At 38.2% G+C, this 22,552-nt stretch overlaps 1 protein-coding gene across 4 annotated transcripts in view; it reads left to right on the top strand.

The window, feature by feature from the left end:
• GIPC2 (GIPC PDZ domain containing family member 2) overlaps window positions 1–22,100 on the top strand; it is a 28,990-nt gene extending 6,890 nt beyond the window's left edge. For all 4 annotated transcript variants that reach the window (XM_030033669.1, XM_030033673.2, XM_030033670.2 and 1 more), the window contains exons 2-6: window positions 1,605–1,790; window positions 5,336–5,516; window positions 8,832–8,941; window positions 9,656–9,737; window positions 19,045–22,100. In XM_030033669.1, coding sequence (XP_029889529.1) covers window positions 1,605–1,790; window positions 5,336–5,516; window positions 8,832–8,941; window positions 9,656–9,737; window positions 19,045–19,199 — 714 coding nt within the window. In that variant the 3' untranslated portion in view covers window positions 19,200–22,100. The remainder of the gene's footprint in view (window positions 1–1,604; window positions 1,791–5,335; window positions 5,517–8,831; window positions 8,942–9,655; window positions 9,738–19,044) is intronic.
• The last annotated feature ends 452 nt before the right edge of the window (window positions 22,101–22,552 follow it).

Genomic DNA, 22,552 nt, shown 5'->3' with positions numbered 1-22,552 from the left:
CCGCGGGCACAGGTCTGGGCTGGCCTGGCCCGCTGCTCCCCAGGGACTGCTACTAGAGGGGTAACAAAGATGGAGGACACAGAGTGAGATCCCTGCTGCTGTGTTTCTCAAATGCTAGGCTGGCTTCCCACTTCATACGTCTTTTCATGTGTTGGCACTGCTTTTTCCACTTCCTAATTTGGAGTGGGTGTGGGCAGTGGGCTGCAAGGGGGTCCAAGTTGCGCTGTGAAGGAAAATAATGTCCAGCAGATACAGGCGGAGGGTAGAAAAGTATCTATCTGTCTCTCGTCCTGTCAGAGCCATATGCATACTGCTGGCAGCAGAGCCTTTGTCTGATGGTTTGCAGCTGTGGCTTTGCCACCTGTGCTGGAGGGCCAAATGGCGTGGCAAGTCTCCTCTTCCCCTGCTTCCAGCTGCATGTGAAAGATGGTCTTTAGGGGTGCTCTTTGCCTCATTGAAGTAGATTTTAGGGATTCCCCAAGTTCCTCTTGGAGTGCGGAGTTTCTCTGTTTCGGCTGCTGCCCTGTGCTCTCTGGTGGTACCCAGGAGGAGGCTGGGGAGGCCTCCCTCAGCCCTCACTCCTCTCCGCGTACAGCTTGGAAAGGAGGCAGGCAGGTGTAGTTACTCTAGCTGTGAGGGGGAGCACTGGATTTTTTTTTTTTTTTTTTAATTTTTATTTTTTTGGCTGGGCTGTTCAGTACAGCCTGTACTCAAAGAGCAGAAAACCCAAAGCCTGCTCGGACTGGCCGAATTCCTCCATGCAGCACCATGGTGGGCAAAAGCATGGTCTCTGTCCCTGAGGAGTATAGCTGGGTTAGTCTCATCCTGCCTATGCCCAGGACAGTAAACCTCCCTGTTAAAGAACCACTAGCATAAATGTAGGGAGAAAAAGGAGTGCCTAACACCCAGTGCGGAAGGGAAATCCCTCAGAAAGGCTGATATATAGAGAACCAATTTGCCCTTTTTCTTAAGCCTTGCTTTTACTAAGCTGGAACAGAGATGACCCCCACTTATTCTGGAGGAAGGGTAGGAAACTAAGCAAACCCATTCGAGGCAATGTGCTCTGAGCTAATGGGGGAACACATGGAGCAATAGAAAACATTTCAGTGCTCTCTCATGACCCTTTTGTTTTGATAAGCTCTCTTTTTTCCCATGAAACTGCTTTCAAGCAGTTATGTTTTAAAGCAGTCCCTAGTGATGTTTGAATCCTGTGGAATTTGAGGTGGGTGAACAATGAAGCAAAAGATGGTGGTGACTCTTTGGTTTGCTTATTCTAACCTCTGGAGCAAGCTGTTCTGCTCTAGCGCAAGATGCCTGTGTCAGAGTTGGTGTTCTGAGACAGGCCATGAGAGGCTGCTCACATAGATATGTTTCTTTCCTTTGCTCCCTGCCAGCTCTTATCTGCGGAGTTTGAGCTATTGATGCTTCCTGTCATGTGTGTGGATGGAGACTATCACCTCTCCTGGGGCAACTGGAGAAGGAGAGTCATCATCATTTCAGCTATGGATCTGTTAGAGAGGCCAGAACTATGCTCTCCTTCTATCTTCCTATCAAGCTCACCAAACCTAATAAACTGTTAATGTGTTTGCTTTCCTCCCGCACAGATCATGTTTTGCACTTTGAACACTCATAAAGCTGATATGGACAAGCTCTTAGGTGCACAAATTGGCCTTGAAGATTTCATATTTGCCCACATAAAAGGACAACGAAAAGAAGTGGAAATTCTTAAAACTGATGATGTGCTTGGGCTTACCATTACAGACAATGGAACTGGCTGTGCGTTTATAAAGGTAAATTTAATTACCAGGGAAATACTTTGTTCTATAGAAGTTTCTGTTAACATAACAGGTTAATTATTGGTTTAATGATCCTTTAGAACGACAACATTTTTTACTATCCTATATATGGTAAATAAAAAATAAAGTTGCTTTTCTTGAGGTACATCATTCAAAATTAGTTCACCTATTTCTGTACTGCATGTCATTCAAAATTAGTTCATTTGTTCATTGCTTCTGTAATGTGCATCAGCTTTACAATGTGACCATTGTATTTTCAGACCTACCCTGAGGTGGTAGGTGTTAGATACTGCTTGCATCTGCCCCCTCCTTTTTTTAAGTGATTTTCTGATGTCATTGATTAGGTGCTTATAGAACTTCTGTCACTCATGTGATAATGAGATCATGTTCTTTTAGTCTTTATGACTGTTCACAGGGCAGAAGCTTTTGTGCTGTATAAGAAGAGGTGCAGGTATAGTGGTTTTTCAGCTTTCCAGTATTGTTGCCTTAGCTAGGGTGAATTAAAAAGTGCTAAGGATATGGATTAACACAATTTACCACAATTAACTTGAGTAGCAACTATGGGCAGTAACGCATACAACAGATTAATCATAATTGCTTTCCTCCTCATCTTCTATATGACCTCGAGACAGTATGTTTTAAGACAAGTAGAGGCTGAGGAAATCATGCTATCCTTCTTGCTAGGCTAGGTATTAGGAACCTTAATCACATTTTCTGCCTTTTTTAGATGCTTTGCTCTAAGCTACTCCAATTATCCATTATTAGTGAGGCATTAGCAATTATCTTCGATTACTGCTGTCCCAATCGCTGTTCTCATTGCTATTGTAAACAGAGCTTCTTTTGTGGAGAGGTTCAATCCTCTATTCATTCCTTAGCTACCATGGATATAAAACAAGACATGGTTTACAAATAGGTTTGCTTGTCTTTGTTGTGGAAAAATGTGATTGAGATAACACTTGAGAAAGTTGAGATGCAGTGGAGGTTTCAGTAAGCATTTTGGCAAAATCATAGCCTCATTTTTATGTTTATAGATGCAGAACTCTGAATTTCTAGTGGTAGCATCCATGCACACCATAACATTCAGTCATGGTGCTGCTTATGTGGCATTTTAAAAGAAGGCATTGAAAGTAGCGCTTCAGTGATTAAAGTTTACGTGTGCAGCACTGTACAGAGTGTTACTCTCTCTGCTTGGTTGGTAATATGGAGAGAGAACAGCCATCACACAGACTACTGCATAATTGGAGCGGACTGGAAAACCCTCACCACATTAGCAAGACAAGCTGTAATTTCCAGTAAATTGTATGAAACTTGCCTGAACAAATGTGTCATTGTCCTTGTACTGGTCTAATAATAAGCAGTATAATGAAAATGGTGCAGTCTTCGTGGGAATGCATCAGTTTAAAGGAGTTTCTAGAAGCTAACTTAGTTGCTGTTGCATATTTAGCTAATGGATTTTTTAAAACAGCATAGAAAATACATATGCAAAAGTAAAAGCTGCATCTTTTTTTATACGTGGTTGTCTAGGTAAATGACTAAGCAGAGACTGTCTCTAAAGTTTGATAGCATTCTTTTTGGTTATGTATTTAATTTCCTTGAAAAATTGTTACTATGTTCCATTATTAATTAACAATATTAAATTTACCTGTCTGGGTTGTTGAAAGCTGCTATGTGCTGTCCTAATTTTATTGCATTTTGAATAACAAGGCAGTTTTTAGGTTTGATATATAACCCGGCCAGTTTTTAAACCTGACACTCTGAACTGCAGGTTGTTTTCCTATGAAATCTAATGTTATTTATCTTACTAAGAACAAAACTTGGTGTCATTCTACTTTCACAAATTTTTTTGGGGGGTATATGGCCAGATGGGAAGATGTATTATGGAATCAAATCAGCCATTCAAAGAATAACAGTACAACTTGAAGCATGACTGACTGGTGTATAAGGAGACATTATAAAATGGGGTAGTGCAATTAATTTTAGGCGTTGCATGGGAAATATATATTCTAGCTTCTAAATGGACTGTAGAGCACTTGAAATACAGGCATATCAATTGCATCTTAATTACTGTGACAATGTAGTTAGACTGTCTCTGGTCAGTTAACTTGGAGTAATGAGAAAAACTAAGTCATATGAAAAAAAAAGTTTGGTATGGCACAAATAACACAGCTTAAACAGTTTTGGTGTTAGGATCCAAGTGAAGAAGAAAAGCTAAATGAAAATTAATTCAGCATGTAGACTAAACATTAACTGAAGTCTGGTGGGCACGCTTTTGAATCCTGGCACCTGGTAACAGAAATGCATTTGGGACCTGGTTTCTGGTGTGTGTACGATACCCCCCTCTTCATTCACCATGAGGCTTCTTTTTGGTTTTAATCTGGGTTAAAGGAAAAAAGTGCTAGAAAGAGTTAAGCTCATCCTGAAGCTAAAAATTGTTGCAGTATATTATAGGACACTGAGCACTATCACACTTCCCACTGACTCTCTCAGATGGAGGCACATATGTGGGCTCAGACATGCGCACATAAACTAGAAGCAGGTTATGCAGCTAGGCTAGGTGTTATAGTAGTAGGTGGTAATATGTTTATCTCCCTTGTCTCACTGTTATCTCACTCAAAGTTAGCCTGAACAACATCAGTTTTGTTGAAAAGTATGTTATACAGGAAGATATTAGAATGAAATTCATATCTCTACAAAAAACAAGATACTTTACTATGTCATAGCTTTTCTATTAAATAGCCATAAGATAACAGCTTACATAACTTAGGGACATGATAAACAAATATGACAGAATATAACAACAATAAACAGAATCACTGCAATTTTAAGTGTCCTTTAATTGACTTGATAAATCATAGAGATGTTTTAAAGATTTTTTTTTTCCTTACTTTTTAAATTCCACTTCACAAAAACTATAAATACTAACTTCTGTTAGATTTTATGACCTTTAGACCATTTGTATTCCAGGAGATGGCATTTAGAAGAGTGTCTTATTCTTTATTGTTATTTCAGAGGAAATACTTTAATATACAGCTGTACAGCTTGATGAGGAAAATGGTAGAAGACTTATCACTATAGATGGGTCTTATGAAGACGAGCCCTTTATAGTATGTCATTTTTTAGTATATCACACGCATTTTTTTATGTCCCTGGACCATACTTGAGAAAAGTTCTGTTCCTCTGCTTGTCAAGCTATTAAATCAAAATGAAAACCCGAAACTCAATTAAACATTCACATTACTGACACGTTTGGGCTTAGTTTTAAAGCACAAAAAAATTAGCTTATTCAGAAGCCTTAATTTCTAAAGTGTGATTGCATTCTTTTTTTTTCCTGTTGATTTTATATTCAATGCTTATTAAAGTACTTTGTTTGAAAAATAATGTTTTCCAAAATATGTTTTATGAAAATCTTATAGACAAAACACACTGCTGGTATAATAAGCTCAATAGTATTGATGTTGTTAACTGACATTCTTGAAACTCTGTGGTGTCACCTCTTTACCTTTTAAAGAATTTTTTTTTTTTTTTTTTTTAAACAATAGCGAATCAAAGAAGGTAGCCTTATGGACCAAACCAAAATGATCTGCGTGGGTGATCACATAGAGACTATAAATGGAAAAAATGTGTCAGATCGTAGGCATTATGAAGTTGCCAAAATGCTAAAAGATCTGGAGAAAGGTCAGATGTTTAAGCTGGAGTTGATAGAGCCTATGAAAGCATTTGGTGAGTTACCTGACTGTCCACCCTGTTCACTGGATATCGAAATCCCCACATTGCATTGCATTGTAAGTTTGTTTTCAGACTGCAGCCAGGTGTTCACCCAAGGTAACGCAACTGCTACAAGAAAAAAAAATTTTTTTTTTCTTTGAAGTGGGAAATTTATGAATGGATTTTCTTCCATCTTGCTTTCTCCAGCAGTCATCCTGGTGTGGGCTGCCTCAGCCTGAGTCTCAGTTGCTCAGTTCCTTTGCTACTACATGATGATGCAAAATAAGTACAGGAATTGTTTCACAGATACAGTTTTAAAGCGTGGATCACTTCACTAATGTGCTGATCCTCGAACCTCCTCTTTTTCTCTGTTGATACATAATCCCTGTTCATCTTTGTGTGAGATTTTTCTATTTCTCTACCCTTTACTGGGACTGTGGTCTCTAATGCAGAAGGATGCTGCAGAAAACACTGTCTGGGATTCCCTAGAGCACCTCCTTTGCTGCATGCCTGCCTGCTCTGCCTCTCCCCAACTTTTTTGTGGCTCTCTGATCATACAGCAGGTATACTCAGAGTTGGAAGAGAGCAGTGTGGCAAAGCTCTGTCTCTACCTACCACCTGCATGCTATGAGAAAGTGATACTTACACAGGAGGAATGCATACCTACTGCTAATCCTTAAGTATGTTAATTTCATCAATGTGGTAAACAACAATAAAAAAAGGTAAGTTTAGCTCAGGGAGTCAAAATAGAGACTGAGTTTTAATTTTTATTCTCTCAATTTCTTTATATTCCCCCCTGAACTATGTAGCATTCTTCTGTAATAAAAACTTCAAAATACTGCTAAATTATAAGTGCCTGTGAGTCCTTGTGCACAGTTGCACTAACAGCAAGTTCAAAATCAGCATCTTCACCACAGCAGCAAAAGTTTGAAATGTTTATTTTTCAAATCTTTTTTTACCTGTTAGTAGTTTACAACTGCTGTCATACACCAGTCTTGACACTTGGTGTCAGAATAGCAGCAGAAATTGAAAATGAGAGAAATGTGAAAATTTCTTTTTGCTTTTGGTGCTTCTGTGAAGAAGGAGGGTTATGAGTTAATCTCTAATGCATTTGGATATAAGTTGATACTTGGGTTAAGTAAATGTATATGTTGAGATGTATACATTGTGCTAAAGTAGTATTACATATGTATAATGCGATTAGGAATACCTTTTTAATATGGGTCTATAATTTGTATTCAGTGCTAAATGTGTTACATAGTCTGTTTGTAAAGACCAGGGTGAATCAGCATTTGATTGATGACTTCAGCCATTGTTTAATAGTAATTACTTTAGTCAGGTGATTAAGATACCTTTTAGTCTGCCTGTAATGTAGAGAAGGAAACCTGCTAATTCCATGGCAATACCTTTTATCTGACATTGAATTAAGAGACAACCAGAGCTTTTTGGACAGATTTTTGGAAGATGCATGTTATTTTTTACCCTGCAGAAATTAATCTATAAGTTGTAGTGTCCAACAGGTTAGAATATCCCACTTGTAGCGTTAGCTGCAGTTAGACTTTAGTTTAGGTGCAGTTAGGCTTTAGGCACAAATTTATTCAACACAGTGTTTAAGCTGCAGCATGCTGAGAATAGCCCCAGAGGAGATGACAAACAAGTTCCAGATCCTGCTGGACAAGTAGGTGCTGAATTCCTGTTAGTTTCAACACAAGTTTGTGAGGGTATAGAAATAAGAGACAAGCCTCAGTGTGAAATTACTTTTATTTTTCTTCCTCTCAGCAGAATGTGAAATAAGTATAATTTACTGGTTGGATGTCTTTCTACCACGTGCACACAGGCTGTCTCAGCTACTCTAGGCAAGGCTTGTAGCACAGAATGAAAGACTTGTCTGAATAAGATTGGTCCTTACCAGTCACAAGCTGGTCCTCTGTGAAGTGGTGAAAAATTAATAGAAACAAAGTAAAGGCAGCTTAACACAAACTCTAAATTTAAATTATGTGAATATGAAAAATAGTTTCTGTGATGGCCAGAGAGCTTTGGTCTGAAGTATTGCAAATAAAGGTTATGTCAAATCATGAGTTTTAAGTTGCTAATGGTGACAGAACTAGAAAAAGATGTATGTTGTACCAGGAACGACTTTTTGAAACAAGTCTAGCAGAAATGATGACAATCTTAAGGATGTTTTAAACTGTCCTTGAAGCTATAAAAGGATTTAAGGAAAAGTGTTGATCCTAAGTATATATGTAAGAGACTGTGCCATATCTATTTGTTAAAATAAAAGCAATTAAAATTTACTTTTCAATATTTGTTCAGCAGAATAATCTGGATTTTTGTCTATTTATGCAAGAATGACGAGTTGGAATCTACCTGGGCAAAATTAACATAGCATGTTGAAGTCTTGCCTTTAAGGAGAGCTTATTAGAAAGGCCTGCTGTTAAGAGGAGGAATAATATGGTAGAGAAAACAGCACAGTTAAAAACAGTTCTGCAAAATTATCTCCTTTCTTCTAGTATTTTCCAGATTAACTATGTGACTCCCATGTAAGTAAATGAAAGCCTTGCCACTCTTGAATGTAAAATTATGTCCTAGAACAAGAAAGCCAAATCTTAAATCATTCTGTACTCCATTTACTATCCTGGGGTGCCCTTACCCAAGATTAAACAAGGAAAGCTGAATTCAGGTAAAGAAAACTTTGGGTAAACCCAGATATTCTTGGTAGAGATTTATCAGGTGTGAAATCATTACCTCAGTGAAACCAGTGGAAAAACTCCTGCAGATCTACTTAGAAACATTTCACCTGTGTGACTGCTAGTAATCGTTAGCTCAGCTCAATGTGGCTCATCATGACCTGTTTAGCAATAGTGTTTGCACCATTGCATCAGTGAAAGATGGAAATGTTGCAATACTAAACCTGCTACATAGTCTGCCTGTAAAGACCAGGATAAGTCAGCATTTGGTTGATGAATTCAGCCATTATCTAATATTAAGTAATAAATACTTCTACTGTTCTGTAGAACAGGGGAATAAAATTATACAAAGTACATATATGAAGTCGAGCACAATAGGCCTGCGTAGATATATTGGTCAAGGAAGTCCTAGTTTCAGTGCAGTCAAGCAGATATTAAAGTTTGAGGACAAGAAATTGTCAGCAAAGCTATACTTAGAATACAGTTAATTTATAATTAAATTTTTACATATGTCTAGATCTTGATTAGAATAAAAAGTGAAGGTAATGTAACAGCCAAAGCAGATACATCATGTTCTGACATGCCATATACTTAGTTCCCTTTGGTGTTCTTTTCTTGTTGTTGTTGTTTGTTTTGCCTTTAGAAAAGCTGGAACCAAGGTCCAAAGGTGGAACTCTGCCAGAGGCTAAAATCTCCAGAGGGAGAGAGACACTTCGGCTGAGAACCAAAGGCCCTGCTACTGTGGAGGAGATGGTATGGTTATCTTGGGGCTCTTCAGTAGTTTAATCCTCTAGCACCTGATTTGTTCTTCCCCAAGGCTGATAAAGTAGGAAGGAAAAGTCTGGATGTTACAAAGCTTGCAAGACTTAAGATGATGACTGCCTTCTGCAGGGAGAAATGCTTATATAAAGTTGAAGACTAACAGGGATAGAATGGGGCTGAGGAATCTGGAAACAGAGAGCCTATATTTAGATGTCATGGAGTACATGGATGAATTTAAGGTAGATTAGACCAAGGAGTGTTGAAAAGAGGGGAGGGGGTGGTTGAAGAGTTGGTTCTGTTTTGACACTGCAAAGTGTACTGGGCTGGTGTAAGGGTGGTTGTTAGGAGAGGCTAATAACATGTTGACATGAATATGTGTAAAACCAGGATTAGGGTTTGGAAGAAGAAATGTTATTTATTCTGGGTTCATCTAAAGCTGATGTAGATTTGGTGAAGATCTGTATTGTCAGGAGACGTAAGGCCCCTGTTTAGTCTGAATGTGAGAACTGTGTGGCTTGACGTTAGGAGGAAGGCTCAGGTTTGTAAGAAGAGAGAGAGTGGAATAATGTGTTTTACTTGTAGGTTTTGTACGTCTAGGTGGCCATGATGGGAGTAAGGATAATCGGCGGTGAATTGCTGGTTATTTTGAAATCTGCATGGATGTAATCATACTTTTGCTCTTTTTTTCCCTTTATTTCAACAAAGCCAACTGAAGTTGAAGAAAAAGCAATTAAAAAAGTGGATGAGCTTCTTGAAACATACATGGGGATAAGAGATATTGAATTAGGTGAGTTTTTAACAGATACAAGATTAAATAATTTCTCATTTTCTGTAGTCTAAAATTTTTTGAGTACTTTAGTCTATGGTTGTAAGCAAAGCAAAATTTGTCCAGTATGCAGTCTCAAAAGCTTGCTTGTATTTCTGCAAATATGTGTCTGATAAAAGAAAGAATCGCTCACTACAGGCCTTATGATGTAATTAATTAATCCTCTATTCTTCCTGCACATTATCTATACACTATTGCATGAATTATTTAGTTGTTTGCTGTTAACTTTCATCACTGTATTCTTTCTGGCATGTATTTTCTAGTGGAGCTTGTGTGTACCACATTTAAGGATTGTTAAGGGTAAGCATATCTATTTGCTTTTTTGCTCTTTTGTCCCTTGGCTTAGACACATCAAAGTTGATCACTAAAGTTTGAATCTGAGATGTTCATCAGTGAAAGGGCAGCTATTTAGCAAGGGAACTGACAGAGTAATTTTACAAATGTATCAAGTTCTCTAAAGCCTGTGTTCTGAAAAACATGGGGAAATTTTCCAGAATGTTTACTAGCCATCACAATCATCAGTTTGTAATGAAAGAAACTATTCAACCCCAGTGTCATGAGTTCTTTCAAACTACACCAAACTTGTCCTTGCAGCTGTTGCTTCTCTCTGTTAATCTGACAACAACTAAATAGGAACTTCTGTTTTTATGGGAAGAAGCTGTGGCCTGAGTAAGAAGTGCTGGTGTAGCCAGCTGTGGCTGGTGTAGTCCTCATATAATCTTGTGGAACTTCTAATACTAAGACAAAGAGGAAGGTATTTATTGTTATGGTAATATCTAAAAAAATCACTCAAGAATTAGGAAAGGATAAGCTAAACAGAAAGCAATCTTGAAAAGAAAGCTTTCATGAGAGGGAAGTGGAGGAGGCAAAGCAGAAGAGAAAGTAGGTCTGGCATGAAGCTAAGGGCAAAGCAGAAGGCTTGGACAGGCAGCAGTTAGCAGGGCGGAATGAGAACAATAGGAGATTATCTGAATAGCCAAAAGTCTTTTGTTGGCTGCTCCTACCAGGAAGCATTTGATTGGCTGCTTCTACTAGTTTAATCACAGGAAAAATTGTAGGTAAAGTATTATTTGTCCCCCAGCCTAAGGTAGAGGTGGACTTCCTGGCATAGAATAGAGAGCAAAGCTGCCCAAAACTTGTGAATTCTGTTTTGTAGGTAATATCCAAACTTTCCATTTCCCAGAAAACTAAAAAGTATCAAAAATTCTGTTCCCAGCAACTCTGATATGTGGTGCCCCTGCCATGTAATATGCTCCCAGGAGCCATGTGTAGTGCTGACCCTCTGTTTAGGTTGGGGAGGATCCCATGTCCTGTCGCTGTCCTGCAGCCTCCACTGCTTGTTCCATCTCTGGCTCAGGCTTCAAAGCTCTGAGTCTCGTGCCAGCCATCCGTCTGGGAGATGTTTTTGTCCTGCAGCTGTTGCAGTCCCGGCTCAGGCTGGGCTCCTGGAGACTGTTGTCCTTGCAGGTTACCTCCAAGGTCCCCAGGCTCCTGGCCCTACAGGAATAAGCAGCTATAGGTGTTCTGGTTTTGGTGTCCATAGCCCAGAACCCTGAGATCCTAGGCTAGAGCATCGTTTCTTGGGATGTTGAGGTGTGCTATGCTCTGCTCTGGGGCAGGGCAGAAAGTTCCCATGGGAACTGGTGTTCCCTGTGTTTTTTGGCTCTCAGTCCCATAACAGGATGGGTCTTGTATAGTAGACTGAGGAATTCAGCTTTCAGCACATATGGCTGAGCTGATTGCCAAGCACCTGGTAGAGTTTTCCCTTTAATTCCTTGATCCCCCCCCCCAAAAAAAAAAAAAGATCTTACATCTTTCAGTATATAGTGTGGAAAGTTTCAAAGAATGCCTTAAAAGAATACTCAAAGAAGGAAGAAGTCTTTGTCCTCAGAGACAGTCTCTTCTTCCCAACTGGTTTGTTGTTTTGCCCTTCGCCTCTTCCTTCTCTTCCTCCCAAAAAGGCAGTGAAACAAAGAGAAACTGTCAGGAATCAAAGACTACAGGGTTCATGTAGCTTTAGTTTGCACCTTTGAAGCCATTTCCTAAAGTTCAAATCTTAGAGTTGAGAGCCAACGGTAATGAAAAAAAAAAAAGTTTTATCATTTTTAAACAATTAAACAGCTCTAGGACTCTTTAGGAAAGGAGAGCTAATCACCTGTCACAAATCTGTTCAATTAACACATGTCAGTTTTTCATATACTGGATGTGATCAGTCACCCATGAAAATGAAATATGAGGAAAGGATTCATTCAGAGAATGCCAATCACCACTCAGCTAGAAATTTCACTCATTACTCAAGCCAGATTAGTTGAAAATGCAAGTCATCACAATGCGACAGCCGACAAGTGATTAAGATCTCAATCATTGCTCATTCCCATGCAGTTCTGTTTGTCAGAAGCTTTGGTTGTCAGTTAATATTGCTCTTTCAGCTCCATTAAAATGACACTTCCATGGTGTGATTGAATTCTAAAACAGTGCCCCAGTTTCAAGCCAGAAGTTAGAAAGAAAGGAAAGAAAAAAATAATGTAAAATTACAGACAGAATTAAAGATGAGATAAAGCCCTTAATTTTTGCATAGTTAAGTATCTTGACAGTTTCAAGAATGGCTGACTAAATCTACACACAAATCCCTAAGTTGCAGCAAAATGCTTGGAAATCATTTAATGGAAATGCATACACTTTTTTTTTTTTTTGGCACAGTTTTTTATTTTCAGAGATCTAGATGATGTTGAGATTTACATGCCTGCCTTTTGAATGCACTTTTACCTTTTTACCTCTTTATTTTACTGAAAACTGGACTTAATCTGCAGAAGGGACATTTGGCTTTGGCAATGTATTACTCAGCCATTTTATGAGCACATTAGAAATTGGGCCAAGGCTTGACTTCAGCCTTCTTTAAAACATAAGTGCACCATTGAGAGATAATTCAGGTTATTTTAAATCCTGTCAGAGCTTTCTGGTAAGGGAATGTGAACAGTTGATTAATAGGAGGGGCTCAGGAAGCAGTGTTAGTGAAAAAATACTGGTAGCATTTATTTTTTAAATCAGGGAGGCTTGAACTGTTATGGACTGTATTTGATCCCAAAGATTCTGGGTGGGAGGAAGCCTGGATCTCTGGGATCCAACCCCAGAATGGTACTGATAGAAAAATGATGGCAAAAAGGGCTTCCCGTCCAAATTTTTTCTGTCAGTATCTTTTGGCTACCTCTTCATCCACTGATATTTTGTTCTGTGTTTATGCTTTTGGATGATTATTTCCTTTTTGTTGTTCCCTGTAATATTGTCAGACATTACGTATCTTTGCATATTCTCTATCTCTGTTTAGAAGAATTTCAAATCTTCTTCTCCACTCTTGACTTTATTTTTCAAACTTACCATCTGTGATGGAAAAGGACTTAGCTGCGAGGTTCAAGCAAACGACTTGAACTTCACTCGCAGACTTAACTGCGAGGTTCAAGCAAACAACTTATTTGAACTTCACTTACAGACTTAACATGCCACTATTGCAGGTTTTACAGATACAATGGAGGAATGCACTATTGCAATTTTTTAAGGCAAGAGTAGTACATTATTACAACCACAAGTGATTCACAGACAACCACAAATGCATTTACAAACTTAAAGCATAAACAATATTCACTTACCCCTCCAGGTAAGGGCTCTCAATCCCAGGGAAGTTACCTTGACCGGCATCCCGATCAAGGGGGGGGAAGGGTTTCCTTTGCAAGCCAACTGCATGGTTAGAGAAGTGACTCCCCCCATTTCCAACCTGAATCTTAGAGGTTTTTATCTCCTGACTTGTGGAATGGTGTGTATGACTATGTCTGAGTGGATTATGATATATGCCTAAATAGATTATGTATATCTGAGTGGAGTTTCCCCTTATCTTTCCTTCATTGGTCTGTGATTGTTTGAATACACAAGGTTGTCATTTGAAACTGAAGCTGAAACCCTCCAGGTTTTGTTTTTTTTTTTTACCTTGCTTCCTCAGCAACTGGATAGTGGTTGGATTGAGACTCAGGGCATACTATCTGTTAAGGGATTTCAAGGCTCAGTTCAGGTTTTGGTTCTTTGAATGGTGCAGCCACTGCCCTGTTTACTTTAGGGTTTATCAGACAACCCAGGGCTAAGCTGTCTACACAGCTCCCCGTGAGTTGTCTCTGCAGAGAGACAGGGCCTCAAGGCAACCCAAGGCTGGGTCACTTTTGTAACCCCCCATGAGTCGCCTCTGTGCACTAGTCATGGTGAAACTCGTTTGTGAACGATGAGCCGGACAATCCACACACCATCTAGTCAGAATGTCCTAACAGTTTTAAACTTTTTGTCACCCAAGCTTCTTCTCTTGGCTCACTAATCCAACCCAGTAATATTGGAAAGATGTTTTTATCTTGAAACACTTTGACTAAAATGATACTCTCCCTGAATCTGTTGTTTTCTGCCTCTTCTGTCACCAGACTTCCTTTCCCAAAGGATTTTATTGTATACACACTGGGGTATATTGTTTATGACTGTTCATTTACTCTGGGAGAATAATGGGAGTTTTGTGAAAAAGGGAAAGGTAGCAAGTCTGGTTAAACAAGAAAACTTCTCCACTTCAAGGAGAATGAGAATAAAAAGAAACAAGAAAAAAGGATATTTCTAACGGTTTCTTGAGTGCTAGATCTGACGACGTTCAACATGAAACTAAAGCCAAGTAATGTTAAACACTGGAAACTGCAATGACATGCTTCATTTTCTGTGATGTAAGGAAGCTGAATGCGAATTTTAGCTCTTTTAAAGTGTCATGCCAGAATAATAATATTTGTTACCTTTTGATGAAGGCAAAGCTTCTGATAGCATTACAGCTAAATAAATATTGAAGCTTCTGTTAAGACTTCTGAAGAAGTTTTTTTAGACATTACAAGGTACGATACAGGTAGCAAAACCATTATGTAAGGTAGATAATAACAATGGCAGCCAGATTGTACCTTTAGTGACTTGTGCCACATGTGTCTATCAAAAGTGAAAATAAGGATTTTTATGAAAGATCTTTGAAGTTATTTTAAAGGGTCTAGGTTTTAAAAGCCAACAAACCTCTTTGTTCATAATCTGGGAAGCCTGACGTGGAGCTTCTCAGTTGAAGTTGAGAAGACGTCGAATTCCTTTCATCAGTTTTAAGTTTGCAGAACTTTTCACGTTTTATGTAAAAATTTCTCAGGTATGAGTGTTGCCTGAAGTGAGATTTAAAAAAAATAAAAATGTGAAAACAATTGGGGCTATCTGGAGTGTGGAAAAATATTCTATTGGAATAAAATTCCTGTAATCACTTATTGTGCAGCTGTTACAAGAAGCAGTGGGAGAAAGGGAGGGGAGTGGAGGCAATTTGGCCCAGAGCTGTCACCCTCTGAGAACCAGCAAAGTTTTCTTCAAGTTGGCAAGTATCTGCTAAATGCCTTGGCAATCAGTAGTTTGTTATTTGCCTTGGGAATTACGCATTGCAAATGTCATTGTGTAAACATGCATGTTCTGCACAGCTGTGCCGCCCAGGGGGTGCCATCCCATGTCTGTGTTTACTGCTTGGGGAAATAAGAATTTGTACATTGGGTGGCAGAGGAGACTGGTCAGCTTTGGCGTTTCTGTAAGTATGACACTAAGGAGGCAGGGTTCAGCCTTGCGCATTCGTAGACATCGGTGGTACAAGTTGTTTGTGAAAATGAGGAAGGATGATGGCTTGCATCGTGCCTTGGGGTTTGCTGTACGGTAATACCAGCCTGCGGGCACCAGAGGTCAGCACCAAGCTACCGAAAAGGGACACCCCAGCAGTGACGATCCGGCACTCTTCCCACCGAAGCGTATTTCATTACCTTAGGTGAATCTGGGAAGGGGAATGTGCTTTAATAAATAGAGTACATTAAATGCGCCCTGGTAGTGCTGATTACAGTTGCTCAAGACAGATGAAAACACTTTTTTTTGAGGCTGCTGCTTTCGCACGGTGGTAACATTCTGACTCCTGCTTGACTGGGTTGAAGGTTTTCTTGATTATCTAAGTTTAATGGATTTTGTTTTCAAGTTTGGTAAACCTATAATAAACTATTTTTAAGGTTCTATTTCATAATTTGGGAAGCTCAGCCTTTGAAGAAAATTGTGTTTGACATAGCATTTTCTGTTAATGACAGAGTTTATTACTGCGTAATTCTGAGGTTTCAGCAAGGACAGTTGGACTGTGATACAATGCTGTGTTGTTTTATCACTCTGTGTCATATGGCTCTTGTATATCTTGACCAATTTATCTTAAAACTGGCTGAATTCCTTGCTCCTACTCTTTCTCCTGGAATACTTGTCTAGATCCTCACTCCATTGATGGGAACTTTTTTTAATATCTTGAGTAACTATATCTAGACACATTTGCTCTTGTGTCACCTTGCACAGCTCTTCTCCCTCCAACCCTCTCCCAGTGTCTATATAGAGAAACTTCATATCCTGGTTCATATCCAGAAATCTGTGAAGTTTAAATTACAGCCTTCATGTCGTTACCTCCAGGGTTGTTCCTCTGTAAGTACTTTCTTATGCCACGTTGTCAGGGGATATAGGCTGGCATTGATAGGACAAATATTTGTCTTCCGCTTGTCAGGAACAAGAGTCCTTTATTTAATGCCTGTTTCCCATCCAGACTCCTCTGAGTCAGCATCCCAGGAACTTCACAGGGGACACAGAAAGGATCAACACAGCAGGGATAGGGTTTCTGCTGACAGGGAAACAGATCTTGAGAGTCCTTGAGAACCACTAGTGGTGCCCGGGAAGCTGGGTTACACTTGAAGTGTCTCAATCACAGCAGTCTGTTTGTCAAGATCTTGGACTGCTTTGTGTAGTTTGGCACACTGCGATTCTCTTTGGAGCCTTGCGTCTGAACATAGCTAAAACCAAAACGTCAAATTTCTTCAGAATTACTGTTGCTGACGTCCACAATGTGGAATATGGCTTAAGTTTGCTCACAGCTTCTTACAAGTTTGCATAGCAGCAAACACTGTTTGCCAGAAGTTCATAACTGTCAATAAACTTGAGCTGAGTTTCAGGTCAACAAAATAAATACATTTAATAAAACTTAAGAGCAGGGAAAGTTTCTTTTCCTTTTTATCAGAGAGATTTTGCCATGTCAATATAACACAGTGCATGCAGTAGATGGCAGACTGTCCCAGTGAAGATGGTCTTCTGTGGCTTCGGAACTTCTATCCCTTTCTCAGGCACTGTAATACATGTTTTCCACTCAGATATCCCTCTGAGAAAGGGCTAGAAGCTATCAAATCCTTCAGTGTGACACCTGAATTTGATATGCTCAAGAAGAAAGTGGTGGTTACTTGATGTATAACAAAAAATGGAGGACGTCTTGCTGTTTAAGGCAGGTGTGTAAAGTAATCACAAAACGAAGCAGACTTTGAGGGTTTCATCTATTGTACAATACCATCATTTCTTGTGAATATGAACAGAGGCTGTGGAGCAGAGATATAGCTCATAAAATAAACTGCATTCAGCAGTGCTGTTTGTGCTGAGTCTGCTTTACAGAGTTTTCTGCATCCCTCAAACCGTGACAGCCTGCTGCTGGTAGTTCTTCTGGCCTAGCTTAGCCAGAAGAAGCTCCTATGCTGACATTTTTCATCCTTCATGGAGGTGCGGGTGCCATGACCGAGAGAGGTTTGAGACCTCGCAGTTTTGATTTGCTCTAATATCCCTGGGTTGCCAGCATCCAGTGTTGTTTGGGATAGACTTGTAATTTGTTCCAGAATCTGAGAAACTGTGCAGTGGCTAAAGGTGAGGAATGAGCACAGCAGCTAAGGACTGAGTCCCAAGCAGTGACCCCAGTGTAGTCATTTCCAAACTAAAGTCTAAAACTTGGTAAATTCTGATACTTGGGTGTTAAATAAGAGAAAATGCCAGACAGCATGGGTATACAAGATATCACAGTCTACCTCTGTTGTATCAGACCTCTCTGCTTTAACTTTCCTGGGTACCAAGATGTTCCTAGTCTTTGGTGGGTCCGGTTTATTGTGCACAGCAGCAAGGCCTTTCCTTTGCTTTTGCACAGTTTGAACCACCTGGCTGAGACTTCCAGAAATAACTTTGATCTTTTTCACTTCCTAGTGGCATAAGCACAAACTTTCCCAGCCTTGAGGGTCCTATAAATCAAAGATTTGCTTTTCAGAGCTGGAGGTAATAATAACTGAAGCAAACTCATGCACTGAAATCAGTTACTCTTTAGTTTGGATGGTATGAAAAAAAATGTAGATCCAAGCAGAAGAATAATGTGGCTTACAATAAATGCCTCAGTCCCTTTACTACTCGCAGGTGTTTTTTGGGTTAAAAAATTAAGCTAAAGTTAATTAAAATTGAATAAAATTAAGCTGAAAAATTAAGCAAATCTGTTTGAAGTCATACGGTAGTTTCTTGAGAACACGACTTCTTTCAGGCAGTTGCAAACACACTGTGTCCAATACTTAACAACCTAAATTTTAATTTTCTCTGTATTTTACACAACACATTAGTTGAGCCTAGTATTTGAATTCTTGTTTCCTGAAGTAGGGTATTCAAGTGTTTTCTCTAGGCCCGATTATCATTACTTCTTTCTAAATGCAGGTCATGCTCAACATTTAAACTCATAAAACATGGGTTGTTGCTAGGAAACCCATACTAGCTTGGTTGCGTGTATCTATTATGCAGACTGTATGTTGTTTTCTATGTTCAAACCCTGTGCCTTTTGTCTTTCTGTGAAGAACTTGGCCACTTTAAACTCTGACTTGCTGAGATCTTTTCTTCATTGTTTAGAGGAGAAAAACATTCAGGTTTGCCTTTTGATCTTCTGGTTTAGATCAGTGAGCTCCTATCAAACTCACTGAAGTTGGTGATGGACTGGCATGGGTCTTGTTACTGCAGAAGAGTTGTGCTTAACCTTGTTAGACCCATGCTTCATCTGCCTTCAGTAATGAATACAGAATATAATTTAATCAAAGTAAAACAAAGGTTTGTTGAATTAAAAACTAAACCTCTGCCAAACAAATAGAAGAATATATAACAAGCACTCCAAGGAAGCTGTCCTGTTTATCAGAGCAGAATGTAGCTAGTGTGGGGGGATTTAAGTACATATTCCTATTGAAACCTAAATTCAGTAGGTAAGCTTTATGTCTCCCTAAGCTGACCTTATTTCATTTTGAAAATAGACATTCAAAAACTATCTTGGCCTGAAATGTTAGCTGTCATTTTCATGGTAATTACATTATTTTGTTTTGTTGCTTTTTAGCTGCAACAATGGTGGAAGCTGGAAGAGACAAGAAAAACCCAGACGAATTTGCAGTGGCATTGGATGAAACTCTTGGGGACTTTGCATTTCCAGATGAGTTTGTCTTTGATGTATGGGGAGCAATAGGTGATGCTAAGCAAGGACGACTGGAATGAGAACTGTGCAGTTTATCAATCCCTATTTGAAAATACAAAATGATTTTCAAATACGTACATCGGAATTTTAATACTTTTATTGATATGAATCCAGGGCACTCTGTATAAGTAGTCTTACTGGAGACTTTCTTTTGCAAAGGAAGGTTTCTAATAGAAATATGAAGTTCTGACAGCTGCACATTTAAAACAAACAATTTACATGTGGAAGTCACTGTGAGGAGTGTGTCAAGGAGTTATATTTATACAGACATTTTATGAAAATTAGGTATTTTTTATTGTACATACACTTTGATATCAATATTCTGAAGAGTGTTAGACATATGCAACAAAGAGTTTGGATTATTTTATCTCTTCTTTAGAAAGGTTTATAAACTTGTTGAAAAACTACCTAGCTACATGCTGCAGTTCCCTGGACTTCTGTTGTCCTTATGTATTTACATACACAAAGAGCTGTGGAAAACCTAAGGCTTTAGGTTTTCTTACAGTTTGGCCTGAACGTAGTCTTTTCTGTAGACAGAGCTGGGAAGAAGGTACCATGTTTCTGAAGAACCTGCGTTCAGGAAAAAAAGTACTCCTCTGAAACATGAGAACTAGGATCTTCAAATGAAAAAGACTTGCTTTCATTTGAGTCATAATACACACTGTCTGGGTATTTCTGAGATGAGTAAGTGTAGTAGAAAAGCTTAAACCACGAAGCTGCAGCTTTATTCAGGTGCCATATTATTGCAATAGGAACTGCATAGGAAGAAACAAATATTAATTTTGATTACTGTTCATATATTCAAATAACACCTGTGATCTGGCACTGGAGACTATAGTTTATGACTAAGTGCTTACATGATTTTTGCATATGCTAAATGATCTGCTGAGATCCTATGGAGTTCCCCTCATCTTTTTTTTTTTTTCTCAACATGGCAACATAGGAGAGACATTGAAGGTGTTCAAACCTGGAAGATATTATTGTAAAGTCACAAACAATTGCAGTTTGGATGAAAATGCATGCCTAAACACTGAAAAATACATTAAACTAATTTTAGATGTTAGGATTTCTAATTATATTGTACATAAACATTTATTTTAACTGATAATATTTTACTAACAAATCTCAGATTATTAAAAATGAACTGTCTCTTTCACTACATCTGCTATGCCTGCATTTATCTTCCTGTTTGCTCTGTATTTAATGAAGAGTAATGCAATAAGTTTTGTTTTTACTCATAACGAGACTCTTTATCAGTTTTTACTGTGCTTGGTTTTAATCGAGACAGATACTTGCTCGTTTGTTTAGAAAAAGCTACTTTCAAGTGATTTTTATAGCCAAATAACACGTCATACGTGTCCTTGAAAATGAAATTGAACAAGAATGTGGGGCCTGACCTGGGAAGGTGTCATAGCTTTTTAGTATTTTTATATTTGCATATGCATATAAAATAATAGGTACTGCAAAAGTTGTTCCTAAATCACTACCTAGTTACTTCAGATGAAAGTGTCTTTCACTGTCTTGCAGAGATGTCTTTAAAATAATGACTATGCCAATAAGTTTACATGTTCTATGTCAATGATTTTTTTTGTCTAAAACCATGACGCTTTGAAGTATCATTGAGAGAACAGGTCCTCATTCTCTTTACTATGTTATTTAGGAAGGCTCCTAAACTCCGCTTCAGTCTTTTGCATGTTACAATAAGTGAATATTTTTTCTACTTATGAAATATTGCATGAAGTCTTATAAATACTGTTCAGTGGTCTTTCAATGGGGATAATTTCCAATTTTATAAATGCTGTTGTGAATATTTTGCTCTTATATCTCTGATTTAAGGACAAGCTTTCACATAATATAGGTATTCCTTTTTATGAAATAAGTAGTACAGTGTGGTATGGAGGTCATACATTTTATTGTATTTAAGAAGTTCAAAAGTGTCAAAATTTCTCTTAATTGTACTAGTGCCTCATATCACCAGTGTGGCATGAAATCTATATGTATCTTCATATAGACAGGTGTGATCATTATCAATTTATCTACGTAGAAATACATATAGATACAAAAACTTAGGCTATTCTCAAGTTATGAGAAGTAAAAATATATAATTTTACAAGAAAATCTGAATTTTAGTAAAACTTGAGAATAAAATTAAAGAAACTTTGTAAGGAGGTGGTATACATCCCATTGCTCAACTGGGGCCATGAGGATGTATTATTTTGAGAAAGGAGTGTAATTTTAGGACAGAGAGCACAAGGTGGATAGTGTTTCTCTGTATTTAATAATTGCAAGTCTGAGCCCACAATCTTCTGTTGCCGTTGAGCACACTCTCTGTCTTGCACAGGGCTACTTTAACTAATGTACTCTTGGTAACAAAGAGTTAAAGTATTGTGGGCCATATAATTTATTCTTTAAATTTCTTTTAGGTGAAAAGGAAAAATGAAATGTCAAGAATTCCCTGTCAGGTTTACATTGTTTTATATAAAAATTAAATGTCAAGTTTTGTGGAAATGTTTATGTACACTAATGTTAGTAATCAACAAGCCACTGATTATAAAATCAATTGAAGTTAAAAATTCCTTCTTAAACAGCAAAAAAAAAAAAAAAAAAGTACTATGGAAGAGTCCTATTGTAAAATATTACATGAAATGTTACCTGTAGCAGATAATCACTCATGTGTTTTGTCTGTTCATTTTATTTTGAGAAATTAATGTTGTTCAATCATTTATCCTCAGAGGATAATTTGTCTCATTACACTGATAAAATAGGGAGATAAAAATAATCTCTGAAGCTAATTCTGCATAGAGCTGTCTCTTGTCATAGTGGCCTATCTTTGTGGAGTTTATTTCAGAACTACGATTTAAATAGTGATTGCAATTTTACTAGCATTTACTGCAATAAAGTATGTTGATATATCTTAATAATTTTTCTGAGTTCTCATTTATGCGTACACTATTTCCAGCACATAAGACATAATGGTACCACTACCCAATTTAGTAGATTATTCACATTTTCCAGCTATGCATGAATAATTTGTCACATGAAAATCACACTACCTTATAAAGTATGATAAACACTTCTCACTCTTTGTAATGATTTGCGTAGTAAATTAATGTTGTTTTATTAATGAAATACAGCCTGCAGATCCCTTTAAAACCTTGTCAGTAATGACACTACAGCCTTTCCGTGCTTTGTAGGATGAAAATGTCATTAAATATCACTACAAAAATCTCCCAAATTCCTCTGAAGTACTAGTTCTAGTTAATATAAGCGCTGATCAGAGTAGGACTATAAACATCTTGTTAGTGTGTGTTGCAGGTGGAGGTGAATGTTGGTGAATAGTGCTCTCAAAATCTGAGGTGGAATGAGACAAGAT

Source organism: Aquila chrysaetos, chromosome 12 (genome assembly GCF_900496995.4).
Source record: "Aquila chrysaetos chrysaetos chromosome 12, bAquChr1.4, whole genome shotgun sequence".
Taxonomy (NCBI): domain Eukaryota; kingdom Metazoa; phylum Chordata; class Aves; order Accipitriformes; family Accipitridae; genus Aquila; species Aquila chrysaetos.
Note: the sequence above shows the minus strand (reverse complement) of the source record. Positions and strands in the feature narration are given on the sequence as shown.